The sequence below is a fragment of the Pinus tabuliformis genome, chromosome 4_2 (assembly GCF_031772625.1).
Source record: "Pinus tabuliformis cultivar Carrire ecotype Pingquan chromosome 4_2, CPIR1, whole genome shotgun sequence".
NCBI lineage: Eukaryota > Viridiplantae > Streptophyta > Pinopsida > Pinales > Pinaceae > Pinus > Pinus tabuliformis.
Window position 1 is genome coordinate 1,185,679,124 of NC_142304.1, and position 25,571 is coordinate 1,185,704,694.

The window sequence follows — 25,571 nt, forward strand, 5'->3', positions numbered from 1 at the left end:
TGTACACAACACCACACGCACGACATGCACACAACACCATATGTACAATTATGCACACAACACCATATGTACATAGCACCACATGTACAACATGTACACAATACCATATGTACATAGTACCACATATAAAACATGTAAATAACACCATATGTACACAAAATCACATATCCAACATTCGCACGATAGTATATGCACACGATACCACATATCCAACATGTGCGCAATACCATATGTACATGACACCACATATCCAACATGTTCATAGCACCATCTATACCTAACATTGCATATTCAATATACACATAACACCATATATACAATAGGCACACAACACCATATGTACACAATACTACACATGCTACATGTACACAACATGACTACTGCACATCCTAAGACCACACTATCCTTACCAAGCGACCTTGTTTCTAGTGCCGTATCCATGCTTGTCCTAGCATACCACAAAGCACACTGCTTTCATTCCGTTGATGCATTCCTTATCATAGCATGTCCATAACATAAACATATACATATTATAATCACATAATATCAATTCATAACCACATGACTCTCACCTCGTACATTTTCTAAGGCTACTCTTCCCACTTGATTCCTCATAAACTTAGAACCTCTTCATTCCATTCATCTGCATAAGCAATCATTCCTCCACAAAAATGATCCCTAACAACCTTGTTAGACAACAACATACATACATATATATAAACATTAGCATAAAATAATCATGATCTTGTTAGAAAATGACATACATACATACATGTATACATATATAGACATTAACATAATCATGATCACAACATAATTACCAGATATCATAAGGTCAAGGTTAAGAGACTCCCTTTATCCATGCACAACATTGAGAACAACGGTTCCCAACATAGCCAAGGCATCTGACGCCTCAAATCCATTTACTTTACCTTTCCAATTACCTTTCTCATGTTTGTACCACCACTGTCCATTTATCCTAATGGACCAACCAGTGCAACCGGTTGTCATATTCTTACCTTCAGCTGCCCTTATACATGTAATGGGCTTCATCTGAGTCTTACATTACTTGTAAGGTTTCATTCATCCCTTCTTGAGCTCCATTAACTTTCCTCTTTCCCAACCAAATCCCAAGACTCTCAAAACATAAAAGGAAAGACCAAGAAGAAAACAAGATAAAACCCTAAAAAACCACTAACAATATAGGAAACTAATATAGATCCGTCTTAACTTTTGATCTATCAAGTGCCCAATGGGATCGAATCTCTCAATGTGAATCTTTCTCATCGCAGGTCATGAAACATTCTAATTTGTAACCGACAATTTGGACCATTAATTTTATCTTTTTATTATATTATATTTTTAGATTTTATTCAAATGTAATTTGATCGAATCAAAATGTTAAATAGGACAAGAACATTCCAACATCTCTTTCTATTATTATATTTTTAAATTTTATTTAAATGTAATTTGATCGAATCATATAACATCTCTACCATATGAAGAAGAACGTCCACTAAAACATTAATCATTTTTAAATAATTAATAAATAATGTGTATTGCAATTAATATGATAAATATTTTTTTTTGGCCATTTTTGTTAGATAATTTTAACCAAAATGGGGCAGAGGTTTTTAAAAATTAGTGTTTAAGTTGTTTAATCAATAGAATTGAGTGTCGTTTTCAAGTGTTGAATCCATTCATACATTCAAAAATGTAATTTACATAACAAAAAATCATCACTTTACTTGAATTTGAGTGTCCTTTTCAAGTGTTCAATCCATTCATACATTCAAAAATGTAATTTACATAACAAAAAATCATAATTTTACTTGAAATCGTGTCGCTAGATTTAGGTGAAAAAAGTCATTTAGTGGACAACGCCAATAAATAATACATACTCTCCACATATTTTTAAGGTAGCAAATATTCATTGTGCTATTGACCCATTAATACGGGGATGCTATATATATCCATCTTTGGATTTACACAAGAAAATTATCCAGAAATAGACATATACAACCCCGCGCATTAAAGCTGGGAAGTGGGTTTGGGTCAATGCCAAACAATATTGGGGCATTTTAAAATGAAGAATAGCCTGTCTACAATGGGAGCAAACAAGGAAGAAACAGTCTAAAAAGAAAAGTAATCGAGCCTTTCGCAAAAAGCAGTCAAACAAATCTCCTCCACAAGCACGTGGCAACAAGAAGTCCAAAGGAAAAGTCATTGATGATTCTGCCTTATATAGTCCCGCATCCACACCTCTCACCTGGTCATCTGATCTTTATGTGAAAGAATTGTTAAATGCAAAACAAAGGTTGGAGGTTTTAGAAGCTAAAGGGCAAGAAAGAGATCATAAAATTCATATAATAACAAGGTGTTAGAAGAAAGCAATAAAATTTTAAAAGAACAAGTGGCATTTCTACAGGAAGCTCTCCTGATAGGGAAGACAGAATGGAAACGCATGAAGGTGGATGTGCAAAACATAAAGAAACCTGTTGTGGAAAGTACAAAGGTGGTGAATGTGAAATCATCCCAGGATAAAGGGAAAATGATTGCCCAAATAAACAACCATGAAGAGAACGCAAGAGAAGAAACGAAAGAAGATTCCACCAAAGTTTCCAAAACTTGGGCTCAAGTTATTAGCAATTCTGCTAACAAGGAAGGAGAAACAAATATTCAGGTTGACAACATGCAAGATAGTGAAGGCAAGGAAAGACAAAATAGGGCGGCAAACATAATTATTAAAGGGGTGAAAGACTATGGGAAAAATTAATGTACTCTTGACTTTGCAAGAGACTTCTTGAAAGACAAGTTGTTATGGCAAGGACAAATATGCCACACATCGAGGGTGGGTAAGTTTAACGGGGAGAGAGCCAGGCCCATAAAAGTCATTATTCCTAGCTTGCATGATAAATATATTATTCTAAGCAAGAAACATCTCTTGAGGCGCTCTCGTTTTTTCCTAGAAGAAGATTTAACTGTAAAACAACAAGAGGAAAGAAGGGAGGAAATTTTAAAGGTTAGGGCAGCAAGAGATGAATGAAAGAGAGCATGGATTTATAACAACAAAGTTGTGATAGCGCGATTTGGACCTCCTTCCAGAACATAGTAGCAAGATGGTAATAAAGAAGAGGCAACAAACTCTTCAACAGGAAATCTGAAAGCAAGGTCCGTATCAGAAAACAGGGACAAAGACTCAAATGTGAGTCTTGCATGTCAAAATAAATAGCAATCAAGTCATACCCAGGTTTCCTTAATATTAGTTTGTTGGAACTGTAGAGGTTACCCATGGAGACGAGGACCTGGGTTAGGGCCTATTGCAGAAAATAGAGACATAATTTGCCTCATAGAAACACATGAGCATGAAGGGTGCAAGACACCTTTGTTTGAAGGATACTGGAAGATGGCAGTGTGGAACAAAGCGACAGGGAATGGCAAAGGGCACGGGGGTATCATGGTTTTAGTAAGGGAGAAAGAAGGTCGTCTCATTCAGTTAGAAAAAGAAGACTCAAATAAGCAATTCATTTGGTTTAAAATATCAGAAAATGGAAACCACATCAAAATTGCAGCATGCTATTTTGCGCCACAGGTTTCAAAAATCTACGAAGGTAGAGGGCTTGACCACAAAGATCCATTTGCAACTTTAACAGCGGATATTGCAACATATTCACAGCTAGGTGAAGTCCTTATAGTGGGTGATTTCAATGCTAGGACTGCAAGTGAGCAAGCTAGCATTCTTTGTTGTAAAGATGATTGTGACCCTATTTGACTTATAGAAGAAAGTAATCATCAGTGGGAAAGAATTTCAGAGGACAAGGGTTGCAATCTCTTTGGTGAACAATTGCTTACTCTATATCGGGCCTTTGATTTAGTCATTTGTAATGGTTTGACTAGATGGGCAAAGTCCGATAATTTCACTTGCAATACTTACAATGGAGCAAGTGTGGTAGATTATGTAATTTGCTTGCATGGTTTGTGAGAAAAAGTGGAATAAGTTTTGGTTGGAGATCAGCTGTGGGATTTGAAATCAGATCACAACCCAATTTATTTATGTTTCTCTTGGATTGGAAAGAAACAATTAGAGTAAAAAATTCAGCATGTCCAACAAAATCTCCCACAGGGCAGAATTATTTTGACCCTAGAAAATTATAATACCTTCAAAACGACACGAGAGGCTCTTTGAGAAGGAGAAAATTACAGTTCATAGCATTCATAGTCATGAATTAACACATTTAATTCAATGCACCCTTGCAAAGTGCAAAAGAGCAAAAATTAAGGTATGAAACAAATTGCTTTCCGGTTAATGCTTGGTTTGATGAGGAATGCAAAAAGGCAAGGAGAATGTGGAAAGATTCAAACAAGGATAACATAAAGCTCAAATCTTACAAGCAGTTATTAAGCAAGAAAAAGGCTTCTAAATGGTTTGACTATGCAAGACAACTCTATGAGCAGGTTTCCAAGGTTGACCCTCCCCACTTGGTCAACACTGATACTGAACTCTTCACGGTACAAGAGGTAGAGATGGGTATCAAGAAGTTGGGTGTTGGAAAAGCAAAAGACTTAGCTGAACTTCAAGCAGAATATCTAAAGTGGGGCTCAAAGATTCTTACACCTCACATTACAAAAATCTTCAACAACATCATACAACAAGGGCTCCCCACAGATTGGACAACTAGTCTGGCAATACCTCTTTTCAAGAGCGGTGACGCCAATAATCCCTCCAATTATAGGACCATCATGATAAACCCTTTGTTTGCAAAGCTATTTGGAAGCATGTTAGAAAACAAAATTAGCAAGTGGGCATAAGAAAGAGATAAGCGTGCTAAATGGAAAACAGGTTTTAGACCTAAGCATTCCGAAATTGATCATTGCATATCTTTAAGGCACATCATTGAAAAAGTTTGGGAGAAAAAGGAAGAAGTCTTTTGTTGCTTTGTTGATTTCAGAAAAGCATTTGACTCAATTCCTAGGGATAAACTTTGGCAGAGAATGGAGGAACTTGGGGTTCTTAAACATTTGAGAGTAGCTGTGTATAGGCTGTATGAAGAGGTGAAAGTCAAAATTAGAACTTCAGCAGGAATTTTTGAAAGTTTTAGAAGTGATATCGGGGTCAAGCAAGGTTGCCCACTGTCTCCTACCCTTTTTGGTTTATATATCGACAAGCTTGAGAAGTGGTTAAATTCACAAGGGGGTGATGGTATCTATTTGTGCAAGTTTGTTATAAAGCTTCTTTTGTATGCAGATGACCTTATTCTAATTGCTAAATCGGCTCTTGGTTTGCAAGAGCACTTACTATCCCTTGAGCATTTTTGTAGAAGTGTTGGGATGCAAGTCAATATCAGCAAAACGAAAGTAGTGGTTTTCTCTAACAAAAGAAAACATAACCAGCATAAGTTCTACTTTGAAGACAACATTTTGGAAGAAGTTGTGGATTACAAATACCTCGGAATTGACTTCAACAAAAATCTAATCTGGAATGTTTGTAGAAAGAAAAGAACTTTGGGGGGTTGGAAAGCATTTTATGCTTTCCAAAATAGGTGTAGAGAGGCAGAGTTATGGGACTGGAAAACCACTCAAACTCTTTTTGGGCTTCTAGTGATTCTCTATGGTTGTGAACTATGGGCTAGCAGTACCTCCGACATGCAGTAGAGACAAATTGAGAAAATTCAAAAGCGTTTGATTACAAACAAATTTAAGATTAAAAGTGCAGTTCCTTATGATATCTTGTTCAGTCAAAGAGGGATTGCTCCTATTGAAGCAATTGCTATGGTATGAGTCATAAGGTATTTAAAAAAAAGTGAGCAAATAGAAGAAGGTAGATGGCCCAAGGTTGTCTTTAATGATAGATTGTGCAAGAGCAAAAAAACTTGGATGCAGCAAAATAACAAATGGTTTAATAAATGGGGTATTTGCTTGAACGCGTGTCCCATAAACAACAAAGAGATAAAAACTTTTGTTATGGAAAAGTTCCACAAACGCACTTGGAATAAGGAGCTAGGAAGAAAGAAAAATTACTATATTGAAGTGTTTAATCCCGCTCATAATCATCAACCAAAAGCATACATAGAGACTAATAGCTCTTGGAGAGCCAAAATTCTTATTGCTTAGTTAAGGACTAATTCTCATCAACTCTGTTGTGAAATAGGGCGCTGGAAAAGGCAAAAGGAAGTGTGGGAGAAAAGGGTATGCATTTTTTGTTCTTCCGGAAAAGTGGAAACAAAAAAACATTTCATTTTAGAATGTGAGGCTTTCAAAGACAACAGAGAAAGTTATGCAGATATGCTGGCAGTTAGCGCTTGGGATAATTTATTTAGTGAGGGGTTTGTCGAAACGTTGGAGCATTTATTGTGAAACTTCACAGAAAAATGGCCTAATACATCAAGCATATGAAGAAACAATCTGTCCCATAGGCTATCTTTAGCCTAGTGGACCTTAAAATAATTTCTTTATTTCTAAATAGATCAATAACACCGTAAATTAATTACCATATTTTTAATATTACCGTGGTAAATTATTTACCTAACAAATTTATCTATATATTTTATTCAAATAATTACTTAAACACGCAAGGAATAAAGTATAATGAAATATAACGACTTGTTCCAAAACCGGCGGGACTGTGCACTCTGACGCCTTGTTTGTTTTCACGACAGGCTCCAAAACGAGCGGGGACGTGGCTGCCGTTACTTCAAATTGAAGATTCGGCAGCACGAGTTTATAGTTCTATGACTTCTATAGTACCCACCAAAGTGCTGCAGAGGCGTTTTTCTGTCTGTATTACCTTTTTCTGCCTGTATCACCTTCTCCCTGTTGCAGATCAATCTGGACAGTTTTAGGCAATGGCGGACTCGTTTCGTAATAGAAATCGCAGGCAGCGGCGGCAAGAGCAGCACTCTAGGATTTCAAACCCTTCTTCGTCCAATTATAGCAACTTCAATGCTACTCACTCGGCAGCTCAGAGTAACCAGCGCAGGGGGGGTGTGAATGTGCGGGCTGACATAATAGCTCGTGCCGAGCAAGCGGCCACAGATGCATACAGGGGCCTTCTGTCAAAGGGAGAGAGTGTGACTGTTTGGAAACTTACTCAATCGGTCTTCTCCACTCTGAAGATTGATTCCTTGGAGTCTGTGGGTTTGAGGGTTCATGAAATACCTTGCTTGTATAGGATCATTCTCTTGGAAGGGAAGGTGAGTTCGTTCTTTCTATTTTGTATTACTCCCCAAATTCTTGTAATTATGAAATTTTGGTCTCAAAAGAATTTGTTTGTGTCATTTTGTTTATTTTTATGGATTGAAACCTTCCTGGATAGTCTGCATTGTACAGAAAGACTGACTTCATAAGTTTAGGTACCCAATGATTACCAACTTTTTCAAGTGCTCAATTTGATCCAGTACTTGTTCTTGGCTTCATCTCTCACGTCATTCAAGTGAGGAAGACCCATCAACCTTTGTTGTCCTCTCATATATAGAAAAATGGTCTTTTTCTTTCAGAATTAGACAGTACAATTTTGGTGATCTTGTGATTTCTTATTATTTTAAAACATATTTTAAATGTATAAAAAATGAGCACTCTGAAAAACCCGAGTATTTGAAATTTGCAAATTTAACAAATTAAGCTTATGATTGTTAAAAATCTTCACCAAATTTTGGCAAAATTGAATGGAATAAATACTAAAAAAAGGAAGAAGCCATAATGATATATATGATGTTTTGATTTTGTCAAAACTAAAGTGGAGAAGATTATTAATGTCTAAAAGTAACCGGCAGAATTGAGTGATTAATGGAAATGTGGCAAAATACATAGGCATAGCCCAACGTTTTGGACTGCCTAATGCAAGTGCAAAACGGTAAAGGAGGTCGTATTACAAGTGTAAAAGCTGTAAGAGGTCATATGGTTTAATTGCATTGCGGAAGAATAACTATGGCAAGGTAGATTCCCTGTACCATGCGGATTTTCAGCTCTCTTGTGCCTTACCCTTTTGGTCTTAGGAGATGGTAATGTCACCACCTTCTTAGGCAACTGGGCATTTTTAGGCAAGAAGATCTCAAAGATTTTGGCTCTAGTAGCGACATCAAGCTCCTGATAAAGTTGGGTGAGGGCTTTTAAGGAGAAAGGGGCACTATTTTCCACAGGGGGAGCCAACATCATCTGATTTATAGACTGGGCAGTAATGGTAAACAGAATGTCACCAGATGGGGCCATAATAGCTCTTTGGGCAAGGACATAACAGGCTTGACATTTTCTGGTGAATTCAGGGGCTTGGAAGGTCAGAGGGAAGATATAATGGGGAAGATTTGACTCCCAGAGTCCAATTTCATCAATCTTATCTGCATGCTTGTCTTCCAGCCAACAGTATAGCTCTAAAAACTCACAGTCACATTGGGTTTCATTAATCTGATAATCCCTGTCGGCTAAAGGGATGTGATCTAAATCTATGGAGGGAGGGATCAAGGGATTGAAAATTTTCTCTTGGGTTTTGCTCTTTGGAGGCATGACTGTATTAGTGAAAGATAACAGAAATTGATAGGAGACCTTACTAGGAAACAGGTAATGAGTTGTCAGGGGGAGGAGACAAAGAACTGTCAATTTCGATCTTGGTCTGATTGCACGAATACTTTGAAAATGATCGTTGTGTAAAAGCTGCGAATTACAGGGAATAAGCTAGTGAAAAGGCAGAAAGTGATGGTTTCGAAGGCTTTTAAACAACGATGGGAAGTCTCGTTGGAGGTGGCGAGGGACCGTTAAGTTTGAACGGTTACCCGGGAAGGTGAATTGAATGTCGAACGGTTATTTTTGTTGGGAGAGCAATTAATTGGATAATGGCTAGGCGACGTGGCGGGAGGTGAGTGGCAGAGATGTTGTGGTAGGGACGCGGTAAAGCGGGCGAGGGGAAGGTGGTTTCAGAGGGGGTAGAGGGTGGTAAGTAGTATTGCAAGGGGGGTGCGAAATAAGGAGAGGGCGCCACTTAGAGATGGGGCCCGACAAAAGAAACAACCTTTTCGGACCCCCCCTGACGGTAAAGGTAGGATGGAGGGGGGGGGGCAAAAGTGAATGAGGGCCGTGGATCATGAGGGACAGATGATCTCGATGGTCTGACAGCGGCGTCGCTTAATCGAATACGACAAAAGAAATTTGTCCGTAGGTGTCTTTAATTTTTATTTTTTGGACTTAGGATAAAGGTTAGGAATAAAAAACATGTAAAAACACTTTATGCCATCGTGCCCCTTTGCCTTTTTACAATGTCATTAAAACTTAGGATAAAATGGCATAGGCATATATTTATAAAACCAACTATTTTACCTACCCTTAACTAAACTAACATTTTTATTCTTTTAAGGGGTGCACTTAGACTAGCAAACCCACATTATTTTCTCTTATAAAAAATGAAAAACTATCTAAATCCTATCACTTATTTCTCCTATTGATTTAGATTAAACCGTTGAATCAATGCCATTTTCTACTTAACTATTGATTTACCAAGATTAAAATGTTTAGCAAATCTTTATTCTCTAATCTATTACAGAAATTTAAACATGTTTAACCATGATTGTATTGTATGATTAAACAAATAGCTAGTCATTGTGGCATTTTAAACAAGCTGCACACAACCTTTATTTATCAATGATGAGGAAAACTATCTATCGGTAGTGGCATTTAGACTTGCAACACTTTTAATATTATTTTTTTTTGTTTTTCTTTTGATGGGGTTCTATCTTTTATTCTTTTTCAATATTTTTGTCTTTTCCTTCTTTTTTATTATTTGAACCCTCTTTTCATTTTTTATTCTATTTTTCTTTATTTGGAAATCATTTGCAGATTGACAATTTTTTGCAATATAAGATTCTTGAGATAAAATACTCAATCACCTTGAGATCCTATAAATTATAGGACCCTAATAGGGCTGATAGCCTATATCTTGTGTCCTCTTGTTTCATTTTTCTTTATTGTTTGGTTTTTGTTTGATGATAAGAATACTAATTATAATAGAGAAAGAAGAAGCTAATCAAGTTAAGTAAAAACACATCACAAGCAGTTATCAAAGTAAGAGAAATCATTTAATCTAGCTGTCCTAGATTTCTCAACAGACACATCCAAGGTCAACGTAGACAAGAGAAAAGAATATGAATGATATACTTCAACAAGCACTGGAGCTCAAGCCTTTAAAGAATCCCCAAGTTGAAGGATTAACACCTAGGGTTCCCTCTTAATGCAATAGCTAGGGCATCAAATTTTGTGGAGAATCCACCATGAGAATTGCCTCAAATCTAGAGGAGAGCTAGAGGAAATACCAACACATAAGGATGTTCAAGCGGTTTTGCAAAAGCTCCTTTCTAATGCAATTCACATCAAGCCTTAGGGAGGCCTCCTTATTCTTAAGGGGACAAAGTTCAAAGAGAGAAAAGAAGAAACGTTTATGTATTAAATCCAAGTTTGACCACCAAGGGACGAGACTAGTGCCTAGACCATTGGGTGTATGGAGTCACAAATGCTTTAGATGAGCTATTTAGATCCTTAAGGAGGCCAAAAGTAGAAGCTCTAGCTGCCACTTTCAACAATTACCCTCTTTAAACAAAGTTAATGGAGTTTCATGGACAAATTACAACAATTCTCCACTAGGAACATTCATTTCATATCATCAATGAGTAACACATGCAAAACTTCCCAAGATCACAATTTCACACCATGTCAAATAAATTAGGGCATAAATCTTCGCTATGAGAACGAATTCCATGCATTAGACATTTACATAAAGATATTCAACAAGAAAAAGCACTTACTAGACAATATGAAGTATATCCATCCATTATACCATGGAAAAGAGGGTCCAAAATGATTCTAAACCAACTCCGAATATCAAAGTGCATTTATGAACATTCAAAACATTCCCAATTTGCAGTTCCAAATTCTTTTCTAGTCCATGCGAAAATCCCAAGTGTGATGGTTTGTAATGAGACCAAGTCTCATGTATTTATACATGTTCTAATAGTTCAAATTCCTGATTACAAAGCCCCTAAAACATATCAAATGATGTGAAGACCCTTGGTTACAAGCCAACCAAGATAGCTTAACAAATAATCATTATTTTAATCTCCTTTTAGCCCTCGTAGGGATGATGTCATCCATGCGAAGTGCTCTCCAAGCCTAGTGTTGAGGCCTTATGTGCTGAGAATGAGGGTGAGGGCCTCAAAAGTGATGAATAAGAGGGGAATGCCCTCCAAATGCTATAAAACATCTTGAAACCATAATTTTGGCTTTGTGGGCTCCAAGTGGGTCTCACAGGTTTCCAAATGGGTCAAGATCAAGTCAATGCTCCATCATTGAGGGCTAGAAGACGACACATGACCGACGACACATGACCTCCCATGTCTCCTTGAGAAAGACAAAACCTGCTTTGGGCCCTGGATCAGCTGCAAAGCGTCAAGTGCAATGTGTAGCCGACTAGGCAACATGGTCCAAGTGCATCATCATCTTTTTATAACTGAGGCACGAACAAGCATTGTGGTGGTGCTGAAGAAGCTCGTGATGTGGCAATCAATGCTCTGCATGGTTGGAGGCCCATGGCTCTCAACGCTCACCCTACAAGTCCCATTATGACCCTTTGGAGGGCTTGGATCTCGTTTAGAGAGGCCAAGTCCAAGATGGAAACCCACTTGCAATCCTGTATAAGATCCAATGCATCTCACCTTCTAGTACAATAATCCATTAGTGAAATCTAGTAAATAAGCTTGCTAATCAGGGGTAAAAGTGGACACTTCATAATGTCATGCCCTTCCAAATGGGCTTTGAAGTTTTGAACATGTACTAATGTTACCTTCCTTGACATGGGAGATTAATGAAGGACCCTATTAGGTGTTTTCAACCTCTAAGGGAGTGGCAGGTCCATGGTAAATCCATCAAATGGCAGGGTCGTGTGTTGAGAAATCAAGGGCAGCTAGATTAGGGTGATTTCGCTTACACCGATAACTGCTTGTGATGTTATTTCACTTAACTTGATGTACTTGTAATTAACTTCCCCTTTCTCTTGGTTATTATTGTGTTCTGTTCATCAAACAACTACCAAACTATGAAGATCAATGAGACAAGAGTACACAAAATGTATGCTGCTAGCCAGGGCCAAAACCTCTTCTCTTGAGAGGAAAACCCACAAGAATTATTCTCTTCTTATAGAATCTTCAAATGATGAATTCCAAGACCTAAAACCCTTGACAAAGACCCATCCAAGACCAAGTCAACCTCTCATTTGATCAGCTTGTGCTTCACAAAGTCAACCCAAGTCAAACTAGCTTCAATTCCTTAGAGTTCGGCCACACTTCAGATTCTCGACTTCTGCTTCAGGTCTGCACTTTTTGGCCTTCCTGTTCTCTTTTGCAATTTTGCACACGTGATTGAATTTAGGGCATATTTGAGTCCTTTCCTTCTTTGCTGAGCTTGCTCTTTTCTTCTAAGATTCTCCAGCTCTTTCTTTGATCTTTTGTTTCCAAACTTCGACTTCTTTTGAGGAGTCTGCAATTCGGTCTTACTGTAGTCACAATGATGCCCTAATCTCGCATGTGTGAAGGATGATTGCCCAACAGTCCTCAAACACTTTGCTTTCTTTTTCCTTTTATTCTCTGTCTTTTTGCTAGGTATTCTTGCCTTTTTTTGTGCTTCAACAAACTTTTTTATGGTGAGGTTGAGTTCTCTCTTATATATAGGCTTCTTATGGAGGTTGAATAGCCCTTGTGAGGCCAACTTGTTGTAGGTACTCCGACTTGATCTTGGAGGGTCTCTATGACTCAAATTGACTTACATAAATTTTCTTTACATGATACAACATGCCAAAGAGAGTCATTACATATGATAAAGACTTCTTTTGACTCCTAGACTTTATGACAAAGCCCTAGAAGCACTCAATGGGTGCTTGACCTATAAATAAAATGACCTAGAGCATGAAACCCATGCTAAAAAATAACGATAATAAATTTTCTTTATCTCTTTACATCAAATACATAAAATCATGATTACATAGGACATTATGAAGACCGAACTTAGTTACATTTTCCAACACTCCCTCTTATTAGGGAGCTATTCATAATCAATGTTGCAGGAAGCGTCCCCCCCTGGTTCTAAGGCCCGAAGTGCGTCCCGTGCGGATGCGTCCAAGAAGCGTCCTCGGAAGCGCGCTTCCAATTCAGAAGCGCTCTTCCGCTTGTTTTGGACGCTTCCAGACGCTTCCGCCTGTTTTGGATGCTTCTGCCTGTTTGGGATGTTTGTTTAGAGTATAAATGCAAATATATATATATATATATATATATATATATATATATATATATATATATATATATATATATATATATATATATACATAAGGAAAATGATGCTTTTGCGTCCTCGCTTCCAAAAAACGTCCCCACTTCGTCCCCGCTTCGTGCAACATTGTTCATAATACATACAATTACTTGGACATTCTCATACTGAAGAATTCTCATAAGAAGAGTTAGATTGGTAAGCCATCTCATAAGCTATCTTATCAACTTATATTAATGCATCTCATCATATCAACCAACATTGTCACATAGCAAGGCCTTGACTAACAACTCTATCTCTCCACAAGATTAGAGCACAATGCTGGGGAGACAAATGATTTATAGACACCTTCATCATTGTCTCTCAAGGCACATAGCCCATCCAAATGTTCACAAGTTATGTCCTTCTAGGACCATTCCTGTCTTGGATTAACACATCCTCAATTTCTTCTTCGACTATTCTTACCTATTCGATGCCCTACCTCATCCTCAAAGAGTATTGGAATTCAGATGCTTACCCAATCCTCCATTCTTTCTTCATGACATGAAGACAAGAATGATGTGTCTATCTCTCCCTCTCAACTAGGGAGGATCAACTCATTCCTATAAAAGGAATATACCCAAGCTCCCTCTTAACTAGGGACTTGTTACCAACAACAACTATCTGCTCTTTGGTGGAGATCATGGTACTATCAGTTGCTTGTAGAGCTCCTCATCATGTCATGAATGAACTTCAACTTCTTCATCATGAAGCCATCTTCTTCTAGAACTTTTTCGTAGGGCATCGACCATCTTCTCCATCACCCTTCAACAGAACATAGTGTTGAACCAATAGTCATGTCATCCTTTTCTTCATCGGGAATTGACCTTCTTGTCCACATCTGGCTATCCTTCATACATCTACCTCTTCCAAGTCATGTTTCTTTCAGGATCTTCCATCCAGTCTCATGAGTACTAGTTGTAGGTGACTTTCTACAACCCTCTTTTGGTAGCCTTGTTTCAACCCAACCAGCTGCTTGCTCAAAAATCAAAATGAACATCAAATCAACATTACCTTTTTATGATGGCCCTTTCTCATGACATCTGCTTCTTGCAACATCAACATCCTTTCGCATACTGTATGAATCCATCTCCAAGACATACATTGCCAAGGTTCTCCTTCTTCAACATATCAAGATCTTCATACCTTCTCTATGGAGATGTCATAGCTAATCCTTCTTGTTGTCAGATGTTGATCACGTGACTATAGATACATGTTTCACAAACTCTTCTTTCACCTTTCTTCACATATTGCTTCCATAGGATCTTCTATACATAGTTCCTTCATCATAGGAACCATAAATGCCAACCACCTCATATTCTTGATGAGGTCATATCATGTTGATTTTATCTTTGTCAATATGTAGAAGAGTTCAAGGCACATTGTCTACATGCCTCCATGCATTATTCTCTTCCTTCCTGTGGTCATTTAGACTCTCTCTAGCAACTTCCTTTCCTTGCTTGAAGATTAAATACTTCAACCAACTTGACATGCTGCACTCCTTTGTCACCATACCTTCATCCTTCTAACTAGTGGATCTCACACAAGGTGGAATGTAGACTATCTGCAAGACAATTGCTTCTTCTAAGTTGAGGTGAATCTCTTAACACAGATTCCAATGGAGGATCTTGATGATCCTCATTCCGCAAATGCTTCCTTCTAGTGATGATGAGGTGTGACAAAACTTTTATTTGCCTATCTTGCTAGATGACTTGCTTTAATCATTGCTACTCCACTTATCCTTCTATGCTTTCAATGAAGATGCCATGAGCTACTTTCTTTCTATCATGTACTATGACTGCTTCAACCATATAGACTTCTACTTCGACTATTCTTCCATGCCTCTATGATATTGTCATCTTAATCTTTGCTCTAATTCATCCTATCATACTAGTGATGTTTTCCATCACGACTTGCTAATTTCTATGTGAGAGACCTAATAGTGGAGGTCTATCACTTCTTCCTTGTTTGTCTTCTTCTTTTCTGGTTCTTCTACTTCTCCAGTGACATGTGCTTCATTTCTTTCTTTTCTCTTCTTGTTCTCTTTCTTGAGTTTAGGACAATTCCTTTTGAAATGCCCATATTCATTACATTCATAACATTGAAGTTTAGACGTGTCGATTTTCTTTTGAAATCTTTTTCAAGACTTTCCTTCTTTCCTTGCCATAGCTGCATATGCTTAGTTTGTTCACTTGATCCAACCTTGTCCTTTGCCTTTAATCTAGTTTCCTCTATTTTGTTCGTTGAATTGGGTAGTTTCCTTCTTTCCATAAATACTTGATACAAAGTTGCCCCATTCATAAGGTATTGCATTGAGCACAATGGTGGTCATCTCTCAATCAAACACTACTTCTCCTAGCTCTTGTAGTTAATCTCTTATTTGAGATACCCTCATAAGGTATGAGGCTACCCCTTCTTCCTTTGATACCTTCATCTTGTATAGTTCGGTTCTTAATGATATAATTTCTCCTGCAATGCTTACAAAGAACAATTCCACCATTTTTTCATAGATCTCTTTCGTTGTCTTCAACTTTGCTACATAGGGAATGAGGGAATCCTTGATTGACTCAATAAGGATTCTTTGAGCTCTTACTTCTCGTTTCATATACTTTGATAGTGCTTGAGATTGTTCTTGAGAAGGTTTGGTAATTGATCCCTTGATATAGTCAATAACTTCATTTTCTATGAGGATCAAATCTATCCTCTTCTTCCGTGCAAGGTAGTTTGATGACCCAACAAGTTTGTTGCTCTCCTTGCAGAATGAAACCATTTGGATAGTAGATTTAGACTTAAATATAAAATACTTGATAAATAAGATATCTCCTTGATGAAGATGTCTTCTACTAGACGCTTTCCTTGATGATGATGTCTTCCTTGATGACCTTCTTTCTTCAAAAGATAATGCTTCTTCTTCTAGATGATGAGAGATTTCTTTCTTCAAGTATGCTTGAGATGTGATCCTTTCTTCAATGACAGAGAGATCACCTTGATTTCTTTGATGATGATGGCAAGGCTTCTTCTTCCTTCCTTTGGATGATAATGTAGAATGTGGAGGCTTCCCAAGGTGCTTCAAGTGTGTAGGGTCTTTTGAGTGGAGGTGGGGTTCTTAAGGTCTTCTTCTTATTTAAAGAGTTGTTCCTTCTAGATGATATGATCCTTGTGATGAAATGGATAGTACTCTTTGATGCTTCTGTAGTTTTTCGTGATGAACTCCTTGTGCTCTGTCCTTATGTATCCTTCTTCAATTAGATGATCTTCAAGTTGCCTTTCCTTCTTATTGTCACCTTAGCTCTAATACAATGTTGAGAAATCAAGGGCAACTAGATTAGGGTGATTTCTTTGACATTGATAACTGCTTGCGATGTTCTTTTACTTAACTTGATGTACTTGTAATTAACTTCTTCTTTCTCTTGATTATTATTGTGTTCTATTCATCAAACAACTACCAAACTATGAAGATCAATGAGAAAAGAGGACACAAAATGTACGCTGCTAGCCAGGGCCAAAACCTCTCCTCTTGAGAGGAAAACCCACAAGAATTCTTCTCTTATAAAATCTTCAAATGACGAATTCCAAGATCTAAGACCCTTGACAAAGACCCCTCCAAGACCAAGTCAACCTCTTCTTTGATCAGCTTGTCCTTCACAAAGTCAACCCAAGTCAAACTAGCTTCAATTCCTCAGATTTCGACCTTGCTTCAGATTCTCAACTTCTGCTTCAGGTTTGCACTTTTCAGCCTTCTTGTTCTCTTCTGCAATTTCGCAAGTGTGACTGAATTTAGGGCAGAATTGAGTCTTTTCCTTCTTTGCTGAGCTTTCTCTTTTCTTCTAAGGTTCTTGACCTCTTTCTTTGATCATTTGCTTCCAAACTTCGACTTCTTTTGAGGAGTCTGCAATTCGGTCTTATTGCAGTCACAATGATGCCCTAATCTCGCATATTTGAAGGATGATGGCCCAAAAACAATTATCAAACACTTCACTTTCTTTTTCCTTTTATTCTCCTTCTCTTTGCTAGGTATTCTTGCCTTTTTGTGCTTCAACGAACTTTTTTATGATGAGGTCGAGTTCTTATATATAGGCTTCTTATGGAGGTCGAACAACCCTTATGAGGCCGACTTGATCTTGGAGGGTCTTTATGACTCAAATTGACTTACATAAATTTTCTTTACATGATACAACATGCCCAAGAGGGTCTTTACATATGACAAAGATTTCTTTTGACTCCTAGACTTATGACAAAGCCCTAAAAGCACTCAACGGGTGCTTGACCTATAAATAAAATGACCTAGAGCATGAAACCCATGCTCAAAAATAACAATAATAAATTTTCTTTCTTCTCCTAACATCAAATACATAAAATCATGATTACATAGGACATTATGAAGACCGAACTAGTTACATTTTCTAACAATGTGAAATAGTGATGGAATGGAGTATGGGCAAGAGGGGAGGCTCCAAGCCACATGCCAGGGTCCAAGGGTTAGCTATAATGAGGGAAGTCCACACCTTGGGGGTATGAATGTAGGAGGGAACAATCGCGACACACCTTTGTTTTTCCACCCTTCTTCATATGCCTCTTGCCTTTATTGGTTTTTCTTCATTTTACTGCTCGGGGCTTAAGAGGATAAGAGCATGTTGTATAAGATGTAGCAGTGATTACCCCCTTATGTTAGGGCAGTACATCGCACACCAGGGTTTGGGACAATCATGGGTTCCTTAATGATGCAAGGGGCACTCATAGGGGCCCTAGGAACCAGGGTGATGGCCATAATGATAGGGGGTAGAGCTCATGTTTGGCTTTTGCCCATGTGCTAAATGAAGCGAACAAAGTTCGTTCTTCAGGCCAAATACTCCAGAAGACTTGGAATATGTAGATCTCCATTGAGGATACAAGGATATATATTAAAAATGTAAGAATAAGAATGATGTTACAAATGAGAGTGAGGGTCATATATATATATATAGCCAGGTAAGTACCCTTTCACGAACGAACATGTCTATAGAGACATGCCTCTTCACTACTAATTATTAGTTAATTAATCATTGTTTATGTCTATTATTATTTATATTATTTTTACTATTTTTATATATATTTTATTCATAACATTGCCTTCCTCCTCAAAAAGCTTTGTCCTCAAAGCTTATTGATGAAAATGCTTGATCTCTTTTTCTGTTTTGAATGTCTTCTCGTCTTGGAACTGTCATCTTCATTGATACAAGACGATATGATCCTCTGAGTGATAAACAAAATTGTCGAACTAAAAATGGATCTAACCACCCTAAGTTAATCTTCTGTGGAATCTTTCGATTATTGGAAACTTGTGATGAATTGTTATCACTGAACCGAGTTGTGCACACTTAAATATTCTTTGGAACATAAGTTTGTTGTTTATGTTCCGATTGATATAGATTCGTCGTTTGATTGAGGTGTCTATTCTTGTGCTTCAGATGTAGATGTGGAGTTCTTCTTATTTGACCTTCCTTTAACTTGTGTGATAATTTCCTGATTTTCTTCAGGGACTAATGTTGTTGAGTTGGCTACTGAAACATCATTTGGAGTTTCCATTGTTTGAACTGCAACCTCTGAGTAGGTCTTCATTTTAGCAGGTTTATCCTCTTCTTGAGTAACGATTTTGACTGGATCGGTATTTGTTCCTCTTTCTTCCACTTGGACTGAAGACTTCGACACTTCTTTCGTGATAAGTTATTCTAATTTGTTTTTCAATGATTTCTTATCATCCTTAAGTTTCTTAATTTGAGTGAGTAGACTTTGATTATGGTTTTTGAGACGTAAGAGTTCCTCATTTTCTGAATCAACTTTATTTTGGTCTTCAAGCTTCTCATCTTTTAAACACTTGATTTGTTCTAATAACCTTTGGTTAAGGTTCTTTAAGCATAAACTTTCCTCTTCTTTTCCTAATAAACTTTCGTTGAGTTTATTTTCAGAAATTTCATTTTCTTTTTCTAACTGGTGTTTCTTAGCTTTACATTTTCTCATTTGTGTAAGTAGTTTTTGATTATGCTCCTTCAAACATGAATTTTCCTTATTTTTGTTGGATATGACTTCTTCAAGCTCTTTCTGCTTCTTTGATACTGTTTTTGGATTCTCTTGAAACATTAGTTTCGAAATATCCTTAATATCTTTTGATGAAGGCATATTATTAGTTCTGTTTTCGTTGTCATGTCTTGGAATGTGACCATCTTCTTCTTGTAAGGGAACATCAAGATTTTTTTTTTTTTTGGGTGTTTAAAATGAATGTACCTAATTCCTTGAACCAAGGTCGACCGAGAATTATGTCAACCTCTTTGTCAAGCATAGTTATGACACAAAATTGAGATATGTACTCATAATGATCAATTGTCACTTGTAAATTATTAATTTCATATTCTCTTTCGGCAAAAAGACTTTTTCGGCAAAAATATCTTTTTGTTCGCCTATATTTGGCTCTAGAACTAATAATTGATTTGCCAAATTAATACTGATGTAATTATCCTCAATGTTTGGATTAATAGCGATACTAATCTCTTTCCTTTGGATACACCTTTTTAATGTAAATAATCTAAGATCTACAATTGGGATACCTTTATAGGAGAAACTTCCTTCCTTTATTTTCGAATTAGGCTCCATTTTATTTTATTTTTATTTTTTTAGAGATTGACTCTATTTGTATTAGTCAATAATTTGGTTTTTTTCCTCCCTTTACTCTTGAAAAATGCTTCCTTAATTTTGATTTATTTTAATTACTCCTTTTATAATTGAATTGGAATTTCCCCTTCCTTCTTCTTACTTCATCTTTTTCTCTTCTTTTTTTTTTTTTCACTTTTTTTAAACTTTATTTTGTTTTATATAATTTTTTTTCTATATATATATTTATATATACATTTTTCTTTTTGAAAAGTTACAACCCTAGTGAAACATGGCTATTCACCTCTTTGGGGTATAATATAAAATATATGTCCACTTATGTGCCTTTGACTCGGTTAATTTTCTCCATGTAATAAATAAAACTTACCATTCACATAAAGAGATTTTGTATTCCTTTTGTTCTTCTTTTATCTTGAAAATACTATGGGTAATTACCATGGGTTGCTAAAACCACGAGTTTGTAAACCACTTAATGAAGAATCAAGATAATCTTATCTACTCTTCCTTCTCTTACATGATTCCTTTTGTTCTTCTTTTACCTTGAAACTACCATGGGCAGTGACCAAATGAAGCGAACAAAGTTCTCTTCAAGTCAAATACTCCAGAAGACTTGGAATATGTAGATCTTCATTGAGGATACAAGAATATATATTAAAAATGTAAGAATAAGAATTATGTTACAAATGAGAGTGGGGGTCTTGTATATATAGTTAGGTAGGTACCCTTTCACGAACGAACATGTCTATAGAGACATGCCTCTTCACTACTAATTATTAGTTAATTAATCATTTTTTATGTCTATTATTATTTATATTTTTTCCCCTTGGAAAAATCGTAATTTTCATTAATAATAGAAAATTACATATTGTAGATGCATTCTGCATATGTTGTATGAGTGGTTGTTGCCAGTCAACAAAGAGAGTATCAAAAATGTGGATCTATGTTCTCCACATAGGGAGAATAAAGCTTTTGTAGTGTTCAAAATAAAGATCAAAAAAGCTCCACGCAGGGAGTATTTATATCGGCCATGTATGTACATCTGATAACTTAATACAAATACTATAAACAAGTAAATAAAATGGCTCCTTCAGAGCCAGTTATGTAGTAATATCCATGTATGGACGGTGATAGTACTGGTAATGTACACCGTCCCTCTGCTCCAGGATCAACCATGAGCCACGAGGCCGGTTTGCCGCTTCCTTGGAAAGCTGGTCGGCAGATTGGTTCCTCTCCCTGTAGATATGGCGACAAACAAAGTGATCAAAGTGTGTAATGAGTCTATGAGCTTCTTCCAGAATGGGCCTCAGAGAGTATGCAGTGCAGATTGATTTATTGTTTATCCAATTGCATACAATTTTTGAATCCCCAAAAATTTGGATGTTCCTGCAATGTTTTTCCAGAGCAAAATGTATGAGATGTTTTAGAGTGAGCAACTCGGTGAAATTGTTGGTTCCCCTTCCCAGTCCCATTTGTATTTTATAAAAATGAGAGTCAGTAAGGTATAGTATGCACCTCCCCGCACCTAGCTTCCTGTGCTGAGCCATCAAAGTATGCCCAGGGCTGTTCTTTGTTTATGTTCTCGGGGACAATGTTCCTGGGGGCAAGAATTTTATCGTCTTTCGGGAGGGAGTTGTAGTCAGCCAGCAAGCGGGCAATGATGGATGGCCAATGTGGAATGATATCCTGAAAGATGCAACGGTTACGAGTAATCCAAATTGCCCAACAAGTGAGAAGGGGGAGATTCCTTGCTTTGTTCGAGGTCGTAGTGGACCACCATGTGTTCCATGCATCAAGCACAGTCCTACCCTACCATGAGCATTGGGAGTTGATGGCCGAGAGGGTGGAGTTCCAGAGGTCTACAATAATCGGACAAGTGAGAAAAAGATGATCAATAGTTTCGGAACTGTTTTTGCAGAGACAACACCAGGATGGTCCTTGCAATGCTCTTTTATTCAAATTGTCTCCCGTGGGTGCCTTATTTCTCAGAATAGTCCACATGAATAATCTGGTTCGGGGGGTGGTGCCTTCAATTTCCACAGGTGCTTCCACCATAGATCTACAGCCGGGGGTTGATGGTCAGCAATAATACAAAGGTATCCCTCTTTAGGGGAGTATAAGCCATTCTTTGCGCGAGCCCAGATAATCTCGTCTTCCCCTTCAGTGACTCTAGTGTGCGATTCTGTCAGCGCTGCTATATACTCATTCCAATGTTGGTGCCAGGTCGGAGGGATATGCAGGCTCCGAGCAGATTTCCATGCCTGTTGGAATATAGTGGTGTGTTCCTGGTCTGCTATGTGACTGATAAGAGAGATGCCAGAATTGTTGAGATGAAGCAGAAGATCTTGTGGAAGTCTGTGAGCGTTACCACAACCAATCCAGGGGTCAATTCCAATGCAGACTGATGAACCTGATTGGATTTTCCACGTGATCTCGTCACGTATAATTGGCATGGAGTTTATCACAGCTTTCCATATGATCGAGATTCCAGTCTTATTCCAACTTGGTAGTCAGATCCAATCCATCAGGTTGAGGGGGGATATATACTTCGAAAAAGTTACTCTAGTCCATAAGCTGCTGGATGTAATCAGGTGCCATCCAAGTTTGGCTGCCAGCGCAGCTGAGAAATCATCCAACCTTTTGATTCCCCATCCTCCCCATTTCTTAGGTAGGGCAAGCGATTCCCATTTGGCCCAAGCAAAAATTTTCCTAGACTGTTTGCCTTTCCAAAGGAATCTGTAGCAGAGGTTTTGTATTCTTGTCAGAATGCCCGAGGGATCCATGCCAGTGACATCCAGTATACTGGGGTAGCTTCAAGTACCGCTTTTATGAGAACAAGTCGCCCTGCTCTTGAGAGGTATTTATGATGCCAGATGTTGAGTCTTTTTTCAAGCTTGGAGATTAACCAAGTCCAATCAGCTATTTTGTATCCAAGAGGTTTCAGTCTGTACCCCAGGTACCTAAGTCCATCCTCCATTTGCAGCAGAGTGAATGGAAATCTATGTAATGCAAACTGAATCTCATGTGTTGAGCACCCCGATGCTGTGAGCGTGGATTTGGAGTTATTGATTTCCATTCCTATGGTAGTTCTGAATAATGCCATGGTGTTCTGTAGGTTTGTCAAGTCCCCAATGCCACCGTTGAGAAAAATCATTACATCATCTACAAAAAGTAAGTGAGTTAGAATGCATCTGTCAGCAATCCTGATTCCTTGTAGTCTGCCCAAGCTGTGCTCTTCCCTTATCAGTTTGCTGAGCCCCTCCATAATAAGCAAAAACAATAACGGGGACAGAGGACATCCCTGTCTGAGTCCTCTTTCTGAGTGGAAAAATGGTGATGCTGATCCATTTATGAGTACACTGAAAGATATGTTGGTTATGCAGCACATAATCCATTGAATAAAGTCTACGGGAAAGCCGAGGTGAGTTAGGAGCATTCGGATGTATAACCAGCTAGCACGATCAAATGCTTTGGAGAGATCTACCTTGAGGATCATACCTTTCAGTTTCTTTATCTGGACAGAGTGCATCACTTCTTGAGCGGTTCCAACAGCTTCATGTATCTTGGTCCTGGAGGAATGCGAACTGTTCTGAGGAAATATGGGAGGATAAGATGGGATGAAGGTGATTTGCAATGATCTTCGCAATGATTTTATAAATGCAGTTGCAGAGGGAGATGGGGCGGAAGTCATCAAATGAATCGGATTATTCGATTTGGGGATGAGGGCAATGAAAGTGGAGTTGAAGGCCTCGTACATTCTCCCAGAGATTCGACAATCTTCAATAACCTTGAGCAGGTCAGCCCCCAGAAGTTCAAAGAAGGCAATATAGAATTCCACCGACCATCCATCTGGTCCAGGGCTCTTGTCGCGCTTGAACCATTTCAGAGTAGCCTCAAGCTTTGCCCATAGTGACCTCCTTGTTGAGTTCCAATACATCCTCCTGATCCACGAATCGAGGGAAGAGTTGTGCCACTCTGATGATTTCAGCCAACGTAGCATTGGGGGGTGCTTTATATAGCTGCTTGAAGTGGGATGTGGCCATGGTGGCTAATTGCTGGAAAGTGTTTACTCGGATCTCCATGGTGGCTAGTTGCTGGAAAGTGTTTACTCGGATCTCCTCCTCATTTGTCAGATGCCAGATGGTATTGATGGCTTTACGCCCATTTGCATATTTGTGGAAGAATTTAGTATTATCATCTCCTTTGAGCAGCCAAATGGCTTTGCTTCTCAGCCTCCAAGTTTCTTCCCTGTCCTTTAAGATTTTGCTTCTCTGTGCTACTAAGGTTGATAGCTTCTCCTTCTGCTCAGGGGTTGAATGACCCCACCCTTGCTCCTCTTCCATATCAGCTATCTCCGCCTCAGTGTCCCTTAGGGATTGGTCATCCCTTAGTCTTTTGTTGTGTGCCCAAATTTTTGATAATCTTTTCAGCTCTCTAAGGTTATGAGCAAAACCCTCAGCTATATTCCCACAGGCAGCAGGAGGGTGTGTCCTCCAGTAATCTGTAACCATATTTATATATGATGCATCATTCAGCCATGATGAGTTGAACTTGAAAGGAGCTTTTGGCTTATTCAGGCCACCTCTTATTTCGAGGTATATCAGTGAGTGGTCTGAGATACCCCCCGATCCAACCCATTGTCTGAAGTTATAGTCCATGCTCAACATTCGCTCTTTGATAAGGAAGCGATCTAGTCTTCTAGCAAGGCTATCTTCCCCAGTTCTTCTGTTCCTCCAAGTAGGTTGAATTCTCGTAGATGGGATGTCAATGAGGCTGTGGTCCTCCAAGATGTTCTCGAAGAAAGCAGATAGAGGGTCGATCTGGGCATGGTGACCCCAAGATTCAGAGTATCCCATTGAGAAATTTAGGTCTCCTCCAAGTATTAGATTATCCACTTGTAATAGATTGGTATTCAGAAGGTGCTCCCAGAATTCTCCATGATTTTGACATGGCCCATAAACATTGAGGAGTCTGATGTCAGAGCCAAGTTCAGATGAGTAAATGTTCGCCCCGATGTGTCTGATACCTCCCCAAATATTACATAGTCTGATAGTCCTAGAATTGATGCCCAAAGCAATTCCACCAGATCGTCCATTAACATCGAGGGCGTGGAACGTCCAACCAGGTAACATGGATTCTAGAAGGTGTGTGATGACCTCGGCTAGGCCCAGGGTTTCCTGAAGGAGAATGACATATGCTGGTTCAGTACTCAAGAGCCTACGAAGAGCTAGTTTTTTTCAGGGCTAGCTAACCCTCTGCAGTTAAAGGAGAGCAGCTTCATGGAGGAGATGGCACCAGGGAGTTCTGTGCTCTAAGAACCTGGTCAATAGCAAGCTGTCTGCCAGAGACAACCTCCTCCTCTGCCTGTTGCTTGGCTTTGGATAAGGAGGAGGGTCTGCCTCGAGGAGGTTTCGGGGGGATGGTAGGAGTTACCATGCCAATGCCAATGGTATCAGGGGGTTGTGATTTGGAGAGCGAGCAGAGGGGGTAACTGTGGGTGAGAGATCCTTGGTTAGAGTCCGAGGAGCGGACAGATGGGGTCGGATCCGGAAAGGATGGGGGGGTGCAGGAGAAGGTGGGGGGAGGAGGTTGCAGGGAAC

General features: G+C 38.5%; 1 protein-coding gene across 1 annotated transcript in view; it reads left to right on the forward strand.

The window, feature by feature from the left end:
* Positions 1-6,637: 6,637 nt before the first annotated feature.
* The window catches only part of LOC149173919 (protein NO VEIN-like), a 601,966-nt gene continuing 583,032 nt past the window's right edge, over positions 6,638-25,571 (forward strand). The window contains exon 1 of the mRNA XM_089424783.1: positions 6,638-7,190. Within this exon, the coding sequence (XP_089280909.1) occupies positions 6,843-7,190 (348 nt within the window). The 5' untranslated portion in view covers positions 6,638-6,842. The remainder of the gene's footprint in view (positions 7,191-25,571) is intronic.